Source organism: Macaca mulatta, chromosome 17 (genome assembly GCF_049350105.2).
Source record: "Macaca mulatta isolate MMU2019108-1 chromosome 17, T2T-MMU8v2.0, whole genome shotgun sequence".
Taxonomy (NCBI): domain Eukaryota; kingdom Metazoa; phylum Chordata; class Mammalia; order Primates; family Cercopithecidae; genus Macaca; species Macaca mulatta.
Genome location: NC_133422.1, coordinates 14781400 through 14797059, shown reverse-complemented (window position 1 = coordinate 14797059; position 15660 = coordinate 14781400). Strand labels below are relative to the sequence as shown.

The 15660-nt window shown below is 31.8% G+C and overlaps 1 protein-coding gene across 7 annotated transcripts in view; it reads right to left on the bottom strand.

Annotated features, from left to right (window-relative positions):
• Window positions 1–15660, bottom strand: part of NBEA (neurobeachin) — a 742365-nt gene that overhangs the window by 567156 nt on the left and 159549 nt on the right. For all 7 annotated transcript variants that reach the window (XM_028837519.2, XM_028837523.2, XM_028837524.2 and 4 more), the window contains exons 12-16: window positions 10477–10629; window positions 9174–9342; window positions 2198–2277; window positions 1395–1457; window positions 1211–1308 (exon numbers count right to left, since the gene is read on the bottom strand). In XM_028837519.2, the coding sequence (XP_028693352.1) occupies window positions 1211–1308; window positions 1395–1457; window positions 2198–2277; window positions 9174–9342; window positions 10477–10629 (563 nt within the window). The remainder of the gene's footprint in view (window positions 1–1210; window positions 1309–1394; window positions 1458–2197; window positions 2278–9173; window positions 9343–10476; window positions 10630–15660) is intronic.

The following is a 15660-nucleotide window of genomic DNA, read 5'->3' as shown; positions in this document are numbered from 1 at the left end:
ATCGAACTATATGAAATTGCCATTATTTGGTAAAGTCAGTTAAATATCAACAGTAAAAAATTATAACAAGAGTAAAAAATTATAACAGTTGTTAATCACTAAATGTATAATCTTCTTCAAATAGACTGGCAGCCCCATGAATTATAAACTCAAAGTAACAGGGATATCACAAGCGAGATATGCATGCAGAGATAGTGATTGCTTCTCTAATTTGCAAAGGAGTTCTTCAGGTCTAGAAAGTTGTTATTCATTGATTTAAATGGCCAAGTAAAAAAAAAGCACTTAAAAAAGCCCTTGACAGTCACTGATATATTATTTCCAAACTGTTTTTTAAACTCTTTTTCACAATAAATCTGTGGAAATTCATTGCGTTATACATGATATAACCTTTATATCCTGCTCATCCCACTAATTAAAACTCCAGAAAAATAAAACAGAAGAATTCCTTAAGAAGCTAAATTATAGGGTTAAGTTCATAAAAATACTAATTAAGAAATTGGATTTCACCTATCTACCAAGTTACTTTTCAACTGCCACAACAAAAGTTGGTTTTCAATTTCTTTTGGTCTTGGCCTCTTATTCCAAAACATCTTTCATCTCTGTTATTTCCATTGCATTGCACTGCCACTGTCTCAGGTCGTCATCTTTATCATCTTTAATAGAGATGAATAAAATAATCTCCCTGCTGATATTGCTACGTCAGTTTGTCCTTCAACTCATGTTTCACAGTGGTGATTGTAAATCTAACAAAACAGGTATCTGAGCACAACATTTCCCCTATTCAAAATTCTTTTTCATCACCAACTGAAAAAAAAAAAAAAAAAAAAAACCACTGAAATTATTACCATTCTATGAACCTTCCAAATCTGGCTATCATCTCTCTCAGGCCTCATATCATAAAATTTCATTGTATCCTCTTTTGGTAAAACGTGCCTTGCTTTTTTGTGTCTTCTTGAAAAAAAAAAAAAAAAGCTCTATTCACAACTTGTAATGTCCTTACTATAGCAAAAACAATTTAATTACTCTTCTTGATTCCTGAGACTACTGTTTATACATACTTCATCAGTTTCCTGAGTATTCGAGGATCAATAGCAGCATTCTCCATTTATTCTCTTATGTGTAAGATTTTGCAATATTTATTTAAATATTCATAGGAGTTATTCTAGGAGGAACAACTGTGCTCCATTAAAGTCTAATAGTAATATCATACCTTATTCCATTTCTTTGATCAAATGCTGGTATCATTGACGCTGGGTGTTCTGACATTAAAGCCACTAGTAACTGTAGCACATCATGAATATTTTCATCCTGCATAAATCAACAAAATTGATTTAAAATTTTACTCTAAAGATTGGCTTAAATAATTAAAATAAAAGGCCCATAACATGTCCTACCTCATGCATCGTAAGTAGGTAATTTAATATACTCTGAAGTTCATCTTCCTTGACCCCTCGATCCTAATTTTTAAAAAATATTTTATTACTTTACATCTAAAATTAAAATTTTAATTTAAAAAAGATGTCAAAATAATCATTTTAAAAGAAAATAAGAGTAAGTTTAATATAGTGATATTTTAACTAAAATCCCCACACATTTCACAATTTATAGACTATATTATTTCAAGTTAATTAAGTAAATATTTAGAAACATATCAATTTTTAAGTCATTAATATTTGATTGACATTCACTATAAAAAGCTAGCATATTTTGACCATCTAAGTATTCTTATGACTATTTTCTAATCACTTACTCTTTCCTTAAAACAATATAAATGCAAGACTATACAGTATCAATTTTTGGGTACTATCCCACAATTTATTTTTATTTTCACTTTGGTTTCCTCTTAACATTTAAAACATCCTACTACAATAAAATGCATTATGTAAGCCTTCTTAAACTGGCACACAGATCATTCTCTAGAATAAGGGTCAATTATTATAAGAATAAGGGCTCAATTCTTATTCATATGTTCCTTGTCCATTTCTGTCACATCCCTTAATAGGGAAGATTTCAGAGAGCATTTAACCAGAAGTTAGTTAAGTTCAATAAAAGTTAATACTAAGATGTGCAGAATTTTGAAAGCAATTCATCACTTAAAGGTAGCTATTACTAATTTAAGAATAATAATTTTAAAACATGCCAGAAATTCCTTTCTACCTAATATACTGTAATTCTAAATTATATAAAATTATTTTACCTTCAGTATGAGCTGTTTCAGAAAAAGTAGCATAAATGCCCTCAGTGATATAATTTCTTTTTGTGATGGCCGGGGACCATCTAGAACAAAACAGAAAAAAAAAGTAAAAATAAAAAATACAAGATATTAAATAAGCTAAATGCAATTATGTTGGGATACCATGGCATTCTTGAATAATTATATGTATTTAAATTACAACATTTATATTAATGTTATACAATTTTAATAATATGTGAGTATCCAAAAATTAGCTTTCAAATTTTTGGCAACTTCAAATTATTTACTGAATGTCTGATTTTGTGGAAAAAAGAACTTTTTAAAAAGTTGTAATATATTAATATCCATTTATAAATGTATAATCCTCAACTATTTATATTAATACTTTAATACTTTCTTGTTTTTATTACATTAATAGGTTTTCCAATATGTCTTCCATTCTCAATTAAATTTGTCTTCATTTAAGGACTCTCTCCATTTTCACCCCACACATTATTTAACAAAACACAGAAAAAATGACACTCTGTTTTATTGTAATTATCTGCTTTTCAGCAGATTTCTTCTATGTCACTTGTATACAGAAAATACATATTATTGAGGGCATTTAAGAAATGCTGTGTCAATAAGTGAAAATGAGCATAAAATATTAAGATGTGCATAACAGTTCTATCATAATGTACAAATTTTAAAGTAATTTCAAAATATCTAATTATTTTAAAAAATGAAAATATAATACATGTAATATGCATAATATACAATAAAGAATACTTTTAAAAAATGAAGCTGGCTTCATAAAAATCCTTTAACATTAAGCCTTTCTTGTAGCAACCAGTATTTATCTACTGCTTGACAAGTTTTAAAAGCATAATCCCTTCATGTATAATTTATAGCATCTGCTTATTCACTTAATATTTACATGAAGATTATTACATCTGCAAGCAAGTTATCCAAAAAATCCATCCCGCCTATTATAATAAAAGAAATATCTTCCCTATTTCCCAGACTGCTCTCCACCTTTTATTGCCCCACTGCCACCAAGATGCACAAAGTACTCTTCTCCTCCTATTGACACTGGTATTACTTTAAAAAAACTTTTCATTGTAAAATATTGCCAATGTACAGAAAACATACATGAACGACTTAATGAATTATCATAAAATGAACACCTGTATAAACACTTCTTTGGTCAATAAATTGAACACTGACAGTAGCCTGACAGGGAAACCCATCAACCACTGGTATGCTGGTAAAGGAATTATCTGCAGAGTGGAGGGATGAGGTCCTGATTTTGAGCATTTATGTATTTCTGATTTCTATCATATTAATAATAATCTGATTTCAAGTTCAAGATACCAACAGTTTAACAAACAGCTCATAAAATTCCTGAATATCTAACAACTGATTGTGGCCCCATCCTGCCCTGCGTGCCAAAGCCCTCACCATGCTCCAGACCTCAGCTCTGTGCCACATTCCTTTTCCTGATCACATCCCCATTCCATCCAAAAACACACAGATACTGCCTTAGTAATAATTTCCTTATTCTTACTTCTATTTCTGCTACCAATTAATAAAATTGGACCAGTTTTATAACATCTCTGTGCCTTAGGTTTGTTTTCTTCTTCATTGTTAGGGTAAGAATAATACTACTGCTTGTCATAGGACGTCTTGTGAGGATAAAATGGATCAACATATGTAAAGGAATTAGACTAGTACCAGGCCCATTTTAATCATAAGCACTCAAATGTTAGCAATAATCACTTTTATTGTATACTGCACAATACAAACAGCATGCTGCAAAGAAATATATACATATTTGTGTGCTTTGTGCTTGATATAAATCCATTTCTACAAAATAAAATACAAACCGATTTATCTGACAAATATAAAATTGAATGAAAAAACAAATCCCCAAATAACACTATTTATGTAACATACAGAAGCTAAACAATAAATTAGTAATACATACATAAATAGTAAAAGAGCAAAGCATAGTAAAAAAAATAATAAGCACCCAAGTAAAGAAAAGAAATAATGTAAAATTTGGGATGGGGTTATTTCTATGACAGGGAATAGAAAAGAGATGTGATCACGCATGAGAATATTCAGGCTCATTGGGAATGTTCTGTTTCTTAAGCTTAGTGATGTTTAAGTGAGGTTCATTTTATATTTATATTTATATTTATAACATGTTTACATATTACATTGATATATGTAATTATACCACTTTGTGTTCATGATATATTCAAAATAAAGCTTTGAAACACCTATGTGTGTGCATGAGTAAGCTCATGTTTGTATGAGCAGAGAAAAGGCAGTAGAAAGATATACAAGACTGGTAACATTGGCTACCTGGGAGAGTAGTAACATTTTATTTATAAACCTTTGTATTATTTCACTTGCTACCATAAATACATATTACCTGTCCTATAATACTTTTAATATATCTCAATGCTTCTACAGTTAACTATATAAATCATAATTTAAGAGACAAAAGTGTTAAGTCATAGTCAAAGCAAAAATATCCTACTTCTCAAGGTGAGTGCCTACACATGAACAGTTCTACGTAAGTTAGTGTCGTGCAAATTATCTTTAGAGTGTCCTTAAAAGAAAGCATTTGTTTAAAATGGTATTGAAAAATGCTGTCCTTTAGAAAACTACATACTTCAAGTCAGAACCTTACATTCTACTATATAAAAAAAATTAATTTCAAAGCATTAAAATGTTAAAGTAAAATAATTATTTAAATGACAAAGAAAAATAAATGCTCATTCCACTTTCCTGTCATTTTCATTTAAAATATATGTACTGGTTCTCTTCCTTTCCCTCTCTTTGATGTAGCTACAGCCAGTGAGGCCTCAGGGGCAAGGGTTCTATGGAAGGAGCAGAGGCTCTGGTGATCCCCAGGGTCTTACAGAGCCAAAGAGGCAAGTGAGTCTGGAAGGACTTCCAGGGTCAGGCCAAGGAGACAGTAGAGGTCAGGAGGGTGGCCAGTGCCAAAGAAACAACTGGGGCTGAGGAGAAAACAAGGGCCATACAGAGTTAAATCTGAGGGTATGGTTACAGATGACTAGCAATGTTAAAGCTGAGAAGGTTAGGGCGTATGTATCAAAACACTGGTTTTACAAAGTAGAATAAGAAAATATATAAATGTATTAAAGACAATAGAAGCAAGATTTCTCACTATTGAAGAAGAAAGCTGCAACTTAAAAAGTTTGAGGCTAGGTTGAGCCATGTGGCTTTGGACTGGAATTGAAGGTACTGCTGTGAACTCATGGTTTTAATATAGATAAATCAGTTGAGATATACCTATATACATAGATAGGAACGTCATTTCCTAGATCTGTCCACTAAGAGTATGTAGAAGCAAAGACATTCAAAAACCAAGAAGCACACCTCACATCCAGATCTTGGTTCCTAAAAACCATATCCACCAAGCAAAGCAGGGCTTCTTGGAAAAATGGCTAATTTCAGGGCTGGGATAAGCAAAGTGTAGGACAAGTCAGAAACATCTTGTTTCAGAAAGTAAGAAAGTATTAAAACTTATGGGCATTTGTCCCATAATCCATGTGAAGGGTCCTACTGGCCAAATCTTGAGCATTAAAATAATGATACAACCCAGGAGACAGAGAAACCACAGCCCTAGGACTAAATTCATCAGGCCACTTGTTTCTGTAAGTTTCACTAAAACAAGCCACACCTATTCATTTACATGCTGTCTGTGGTTATTTCTGCAATACAATGTCAGAGCTGACTATGCGCAACAGAGACATTATGGCTCCCTGAGCCTAAAACACTATGTGGCCCTTTGCAAAGAAAGTATGCCAACTGTTCATATAACATATTGAATACATGAGTCCATACTGATATAAAAGATGTCAGATAGATAGATAGATAGATAGATAGATAGATAGATAGACAGACAGACAGACAGATAGACAGACAGACAGACAGACAGACAGACAGAGTGGAGGAGTAAAACAAGTTCTTCCTCACAGCAGATATGCCAGCTTAATTATGTCTTAGAAAACATCATCATTTGTCAGTCATCACAATAAAGATAATTTCTAGTAAGAATCATCAACGAACTAAAACAAGTAAACTTGGTTGAAGAACAGGTTATTTATATAGTTTCAATGTATTTCTCCACCAAATATTTATTAATTACCAAAGAGAAGGGAGTGATTTTTAATGAAGAAACCTGGAAGATAACACCTTAATCAAATGTTTAAAGTTAACATCACTTGGAAAAGGACAACTCAACATCATGTGCCTCCTTGACACAATACAAGGAGACAGATACAATATGACTTCTGTAATTTCTTGTAAAAATGAAAAACCTGAATCATCATGGACAAATAGAAAATTCAAATTTAAGGTTATCCAAAAAAAATAACTGGTCTGTATTCTTCAAAAATGTCAAGGTCCTGAAAGACAAGGAAATACTAAAAAACTATTCTACACTGAAGAACATTAAAAGTAAGAATGCAACTAAGCACAACATATGATCCTCAACAGACTTAGGGCAAAAGAATTTTTTTCCTGGAAAGGGCATCATTATTGTAATTACTGAAATTTGAATGGGGTCTGTGAATTAGATGATAATATTATACTAATGCTAACTTACTGATATTAATGGGTATCCTCTGGTTATTTAACAAAGTGCCTTTACCTTTCAGGAAATACACAATATTTAGAGGTGAGAGGGTATCATGTCTACAATTTATTATCAATTGATTCAGAAAAAAATATGTGTATGTATCTCCAGGTGTGCTTATATATACATAAAAAGAGAGCATGAGAGAATAGTAAAGGCTAAAGTGGTAAGATATAAAATACTGAGAATCTGGTGAGGGACATATAAGAATTCTTTGTGCAATGCTTACAACTTTGTAACTTTTCTGTAAATTAGAAATTAATATTATAAGGCAAAAATTATTATGTGTGAATATAAGATCTGTTTAGAGCAAATGCTATCATAGTGTAGCATTTAAGAACTAGGTCTCTGAGTCAGATGGATATGATTCAAATTTTGGTGCTGGTGGGTTTGTATCGACTTTCAGTTTCCTAATCTTTAAAATGAGGATGATATCAAAAAAAAAGTTATATGTAGATGCAGTCTTATGTATGTATATGGATATGTCTATAATTACTATATATATTATTAAATTAATATGTAGAGTGCTTGGCAGAAAAATCTAATAAATTTTAGGCATTACCAACTTAAAAGCAATGGAAGAAGCCATAAAAGGACAAAATAACAGATCTGAGTATAATTAACTTCTAAAGCCCCATTAATAAAATAAAAAGACATAATAAAAGTAAGCTTATGTAAATATTAAAATAGTAAAATGGGAGGCCGAGTTGGGCGGATCACGAGGTCAGGAGATCGAGACCATCCTGGCTAACACGATGACACCCCATCTCTACTAAAAATATAAAAAAAATTAGCGGGGCATGGTGGTGGGCGCCTGTAGTCCCAGCTACTCAGGAGGCTGAGGCAGGAGAATGGCGTGAACCCAGGAGGTGGAGCTTGCAGTGAGCCGAGATTGCGCCACTGCACTCCAGCCTGGGTGACAGAGCAAGACTCCGTTTCAAAAAAAAAAAAAAAAAAAAAGAAACACAATCCAAATATATGCTGCTTATAGGAAATACACTTTAGCCCCTGCACTCCAGCCTGGGTGACAGAGCAAGACTCTGTCTCAAAAAAAAGAAAAAAGAAAAAAATTGGAAAGTGCTATTTTTCCTTATCAACGGGATTATTATAAAACTATAATATTCAATGCTATTGTGAGCACGCAAAAGGAAGTACTGTAACATACTACTGGCAAAACTGTAAAATAATATGACATTCCTGAAAAAAATTTAAAATATTTGTCATTAGCCCCCTTCTCAGTAATTTTAAACAAATCAAAGATGGAGGTAAACACATATATAAATGAGAGAATTCTCTAATATTTACAGAATCAAAACTTTAGAAACAATGTAAATGGTACATCCCCTTACATTGCTACATTAAGCTGAGAAAAGAACAAGATAGAAAAATTGAGAAAATCTCTATCTATAATTATAAAGTTTAAATATTTTCATATATGTATGCAATGAGAAACACTGGAAGAAAACATGACAAAATCATATCAGTAATTATTCTTGGGGTTTGGGTCATAAATATATTTTTTCTTCTGTATTATTTTATTTTCTATATTTTTGTATAATTAGAAAAACTGGCTATATTTTCAAAACAAAAAAGAAACCACAGTGAGGAACTAAATTAGTTTCCACTATAGTGAGAACAAAGGATAAATTTGGAAAAAAAAAATTTTAAAAAGTAGCAATCTGGGCCGGGCGCGGTGGCTCAAGCCTGTAATCCCAGCACTTTGGGAGGCCGAGACGGGCGGATCACGAGGTCAGGAGATCGAGACCATCCTGGCTAACACGGTGAAACCCCGTCTCTATTAAGAAATACAAAAAACTAGCCGGGCGAGGTGGCTGGCGCCTGTAGTCCCAGCTACTCGGGAGGCTGAGGCCGGAGAATGGCATAAACCCGGGAGGCGGAGCTTGCAGTGAGCTGAGATCCGGCCACTGCACTCCAGCCTGGGTGACAGGGCGAGACTCCGTCTCAAAAAAAAAAAAAAAAAAAGTAGCAATCTGAAAATGTTGAAAGCAACTGATGTATTAGAACACACCAGTTATAACCAATATGATTTATCTGTTTTTAATATTATGAAGTATTTTCCTGAATGAAAAAAGCATATAGGCTAAAATAATACTGTTGCTTTTTATCTGATTTTATTCCAAAATAATTTAATATTGAAAAGCCCTAAACTTCTTTACCACAAACCATTCTCAATATGCCAGTTTGCTACATAAGAAAGAAAACATTTCAGTGATTTCACAGTCATGTACACTGCTCACTGTAACAGTACTCAGAATACAGAATAATCATAGGCAAATGTAAATACAGAGGAAGTGTTATACATACCTAATCCTTTAGGTGTAATGCCACTACTGTCAGCAGGATTAATAACCCAGTAGTAATATTTTAAGGTGTGCATTAGCTGTAATACTGTTCCTACTCTGCGTATGGTGGTGTAGATGGTAGCAGTTCCAATAAATTCAGCAGACAAATATGTATATAGGGAAAGTTGAACCTAATACAGAATATTAACAAATCATCAAAATGAATTTAAAATGCCTCAAGTGCTTATATTATAAATATACATTCAGTTTTAATTTAAATGCGAATTAGTAAAGGTCAAGAGATGACCATTTTTTATGAGGTTAAAAATAACTTTCTTCTTCGATATTATTTATATTTAAAAATATATAATCTGCAATTAACATATTCTAATAAACTTATTATAATAAAGGTAGCCTAATAGCTGTGGCAATTAAATAATTTTAAAATGATTTAATAATTTATTGAAATTAATCTGATAAAAAGATTAAAATATTTTAAAAGTCAACTAAAGCTCTTAAAATACATTTCAGTAGTTTTCAGTGTATAAATTTCTTCATAGCAACAGAACATCAGTCAGCTAAAGCATATCTGAAAACATATATATTTTTGTCATATATCCTAAAACTTCATGCAATTTCAAATTCTCCTCACCTATGGCCATAATATATAGTTCGCTTTCACAATCTGACCATGTGAGCATAGAGATGGAATGTCAGACATCTTGCTTAGAAGAGTTCTCAAAATTCAGATTTGGGCTTAGGCAATAATTAGTAACTTGGTGAGATATTTTTAAACTGTAAAAGATAGCTCAAAATAAAAAAATCCCTCATTATTGATTTCAACTAGGACTAAATCCTTGTATATAAAATAATAAGAATTTTCTGTTATTATCTGGAAAAATACTTATTTCATGTATATATTTATTTTTAAATTAGTATTATTTACATGTCATGATATAAATTCTGCCTTCAAAATGAAAGCAATTTTCCAGCAAAATGATTACAGTCATAATACAATTAGTTCTCTGTTCTCTTTCCTCGTCTTTCAAAAATTGGTATGGCTAATTCTCTTCATTGGAAAAGTATGTATCACATCTAAAGATGTTAGAATGCAATGTTACACAAAGATTATTTTTTACCTATCGTTTCATTTATTTTACTACTTATAAATATTTTGATCTCCTGATACTGCCTAACACAATTGCCGCAGATTAACTATAAAATAAGCTAAAATGTTTAAATGTTTTCCACTGGATACTTTAGATCCAGCAACTATAATGTATAACATTGCACTAAAACAAACTGAGTAAGTATAAAATTCATACCTTTGCAGGTGTATGTATCCAGATGGCTGGGTTAAATAAAATGTGATCACAAAGCTGCTTCAGTAAAGGTGCTCCATGAGATAAACCATCAAGGTATTTTGCAAAAGATAAAAATTGCTCCAGGACAGCTCTAGTTATATGAACTCTTGATGACTAAGAAAGAAAACAGAAATTCTAGCTTGAAATATCCAGAATATCAAATTGTGTAATTTCTGACTTAGTATAAGCACACATGAATTTTTCATATGCTATCCCTAATAAATATGAAATAAACATTTATATTTTCTTTGCCACGAAAATATAATTTTTTAAGATATCTGAAATTTTAGCTATTTCTTTGAGTGACAGCTTGTTATTTGAAGTCCGATCTAAGACAATTATAGATAAATAATTCAAGTTAAATAATGCTATTAGATAAAGCTAAGGAAATGAAATATTGTAAACGTCTTCATTTCATTTTTTATAGAAATTGACATACAAGAAGAGATCTTAGACATAGAAATAAAAAGTGATAGTGTTTAAAATATATAAAAATACAGCTTAAAATATGTAAAATACTGCTTAAAATATTATTTCCTTGATCTTCTCTTCTCCCATACATACCCTATCTTTGGATGACATATGCTTTCATAGCTTCATATAACACTATGTCTATGCTGAGTACTCGCTTCAAGAATTTTCAATGGCTATCACCATGTACCTATTACCAACCGTATTTAAACAACAGACTCTCCAAAACTGAAACCAAACCTTAAAGCTTAACCATCTCATATAGTAGTCAGAAGCCCTATGTGGCAGTTGAGCTGCTGGAATGTTGCAATTGAAAGTGAGATGCACTGTAAGTATGAAAAAAACTGGGTTTTTCCAGCTCAGAATATTTTTAAAAATCGTATTTTCTTATTGAATAGATGTTGAAATAATATTTTGCATATTATCAAAATAAAACACTAGGCTATATACATTATTAAAATTAATACCACCTGCAATTTTTTACTAGAAAATATTAAATTGCACCTGAGGCTTGAATTGTATTTTAATTGGACAATGCTATCCTAGAATACAATTTCAGATAAAATTGCTATAATATTAAAAAATGCTTTTCATTCAAACTGATAATTCAAACTCAAACATCAAAAAGTACATCTACCTACACAAATCTTTTCTTCCTCATCTAGTGATACTATTTTGTAGTATCACTATCCTTTCAATCATAGGGTAAAGAACCACCTACCACTGAGTCCTAAAGCACACATCACACAACACATCTTTCCTCCCTTTTCTTCACTGACTGAAGTCTGAATATCAGTTTAAGATGATCTAAGTTTAAAAGGGATGAAATCGTCTTACCAAGTTTACCTCCCATATGATGTAGTTACATTTCTCATGTTCATAATAAGGACAACTCAATAAATTTGACTTAAGCACATCATGAATTTTCACACTTCCACATAAAAGGTCACAAACTAAAATGATTGCAAATAGCTAACAACAATGTGTAAACTAGAGTAGGAGACAGTAAAGGGTGGTGAAGACCAAAACTAAACCTCTTTGTTGAGTCCTACAGAATATTACTGTGGGCCAATTTCACCCACAGGACACGTTTGCTTCCCCTCCTTTACCATCTTGCTCCCCCAGTTTGTAACACCTCTGCATACATTTCCTTTACCTTAAAGGTAGAGCTCAAGACTTTTAGTCATTTAGAAAATATACATGTTGATTACTCACTATTAGTCAAGTACGCTCCCTGGCATTGTCAAAAAAGCAGCTAACAAAATTGAAAAAACTCTGCCTCACAGAACATATTCTAAGAGATGATAAGGCAGGAACACATAGTAAATAAAATAAAAAGGAAAAATATGTAACATGTTAGAGGTTACTAAGTTCATGGAAGAAACTATGGTGCAGATAAAACATTTGTAGAAGGATGGTTAACAGGTTTTACTAAGAAGGGGGCATTTAATTGGTTCAAATTATTACAAGGTTAAAAATGATCTCACATTAATATAATAATGTGTCTGACAAAATTACCAATGGTGCTTACATAAGCAATAACCTGCAAAATTCAAATCAAGACTTAGTACATAATTTTCAATGAAATTCAAATCAAAATTTAGTACATAATTTTCAATGAAAATTTTACAAAAGATGGTGGAAATGATCTAAATAAATAGCTGAGTTAAAAAAGGAGGGGAACCAAAACAAACATTTGAGTTTAAAAAGTAAAGAGCAGATAATCATATTTAAAGGAATATCAATGAAAATAATATAGTACTTTGTAAGGGAATGAAATTAAAATAAGAGATCACTAGTTACTTAAAACTGTAGCCAGCTCCTTCACTAATTACAATTTCACATAGCTTATCTTATACATTCTATTTTTATTCAATAGTAATGATTTCAAGAACATGATCTGATACATTCTACTCTTACACGTAAAACTCTAAAATAGAATACAGTCATATCCTGTTACTAAACATGCTATGTGACCAGACTGTAGCTCATAAAAAATTATTCATCATGTCCTTATAAAGAACATTAACCTGTATTATAAAATCAGGCTGACCATTATAAACATATCCACTTGATGAATTCATAATACAAAAACAAGTTTGGAACTTGGACCATGATATTAAAAGATATACTAGAAGCAACACAAGGCCTTCCACATTACTTTAAAAAAAAAAAAAAAAAAAAAAAAAAAAAGCCTGTTGTTTTTGCATACCAATTAATGCTGTTGGGTAGCAGATTTGCATTCTAAAATTATTCTTCAGAAAATATTTTTCTAAAATTGTGTCTTTTAATTTCCCTACTCAAAATCCTACTATTCTGGATTGTAAATAGTATATAAATGTATAAAAGAATATTCTCTTCAACTGCATGTTACCTTTACCTCTTAGTAGTACTTATTTCTTCTTCCTTGTATTACTGTTAGTGTAAAAAAAAATCTCTTTCCTAATATAAGAAAGATATTATCTTATTCATCTTTTTTCCTCCTGATCCCTATCCTAATTTCCCAGGAAACATTTAACTGAATTAATGTCATATTCAAAAACAGAGTAAGAACAGAATAGGTAGGAAAAAACACAGCCTGGGAAAAGAAGAAAGAAGATCTCTAACTCTGCTTTTAGATGTATTTCCTTTGATTAACAGTTTTAAAATATTTTTATATTTTGGTATTTGTATTCATTTTCTCAAGTAAAGCTATTTTAAAAGGAGATCTATACTTGGATAATTTATAGTTATAAATCTGTAACTTTTAGATGGAAATACAATTTAAATCTCATAGAAAATGTAAGCTCTGGAATTTGATCCATATATTACTTTTATGTGGTGGCAGAACACACAATTTTTAAGAAGTACTATATGTAATATGGCAAATCATATTTAGAAATAATATCTGAGAAGTTATAAAATTGCTGCATTATAGCATCCACTCCAGAATTAACTAAACCAAATAGGAGCACTGGAGGTTACAAAGAGAAACTTCTATTCAATAAAGAGAGATTGTTCCAACATTTAGATTAGCCCATAACGGAACAGGTTATCAGAAACGTTCATTTTTATTGTAGAAACCATTATACATACACACACATATACATATAATGTGAATGAGTATATATTCAATAAATTGTGTAAAACTATTGTAATTGTAGAGGTACATCATAAAGTAGTCTATTATCCATTCTGCTCCTCCCAGGACTTCAAGGTTTTGCTCCAAATAGCCTAATCCAACCAGATTACTTCATTTGTTGTTGTTTTGGTAGGGAGTGATAAGGGAGGGTAGCAAGCAATGATTAGCTCAGAGACTCGGTATCAAAGTTTAGCATTCTCATAGCAACAACTGGTTCAATGGTAGGCCAGCCAAGCTCTAAGCTAACCAATCAAATTGGAGAGAAGAAACTTGCTCAGCAATTGACAGGAAGGAGCGCACTTTCTTTACCTGGATGTGAAGGCATACAGCACCAATTCTTCTGGCAGCATTGTGACCTCAAACAGTATCGGCTTTAGCATAAAATCAACACTGTAGCTGGTACAGTAGAGATACAGACAAAACCTGGGTCTCTGATGACATTATTGAGACCCAGATAACCCAGCCCTGAAAGACAGCTTACTGTTTGCTACTTTTCCAACCTTTTGCTGCCTTTCCAACATTCCCTGTCCTATTCTCATGCTTGGGATGCTCTATTGCCTACTGGTTTCTAGTTGGGTTTGACTAATTGAAGACATTACCAAGAAATTAAAGGACAGAAAGAAAATGAATTTGGGTATATATTTTCCAGATTTTACCCCTTCAGTACACTTACACTATACTCCTTTCTTGAAGACCACACTCCCATCAGGTACCCTTCTCCTAATAGCTACAACAACTTTCTCTTTGGGTTATACTAAACACTTATTTCCCTCATCTCTTCAAATCTTGCCAAGCTCCCTGTTTACAACTTTTTAAATACCCTTGCATTAAACTCTTCTCAAAAACGTAGATTGAGTATGCCATCTGTTTCTTGCCAAGAATATAACTGATAAGCCATCTAATACTAGACTTTCAGTTACATTAGTTAGTATATTTTCTTAATGTTTAAGATACTTTGAATCAAATTTTCTACTAACCACAATCAAAAATATCCTATTGAATCACTGGATAACCTCTAAGTTTTCCGTAAGATCATATTTTGGCAAAACAAAACAAAAACACCTTAAAATTTTTTGTGGAACAGTAAAATTTTTATTAATAAAAAGGCCTCTCACATACTCTCTTCCTAAGATATCTTCTATGACAAGGAGATACAAAAGCTAAGTTGCAGTTAACCAGTAACCTGTTATCAGTTAAGCAATTAAAAAATGAAAATTCTATTACTATACTATTAATACTAACCTTGCCACTGATTATTTAAAAACAACACAATGTGAGCATTTCTCTAAGAAAGGTAAAAGAGTTACTCTTTCTTAGGTAATCAGACAAGCATGCAAGGACTTTTCATATACTCAATTCAACAACTATTTACTGAGCCAAGCACTGTTCTAGGTGCTGAAGATATCACAATAAGGGGAGACAAAAATATACATACATTGCCCCTGCTTTCATGAATCCTACATTCTAGCAGGAGGAGGCAGAAAATTAGTAAAAAATATAAAACATGCCAGAATGGTGCTACACAATTAGCAGGGTACATAAACACTGATGGT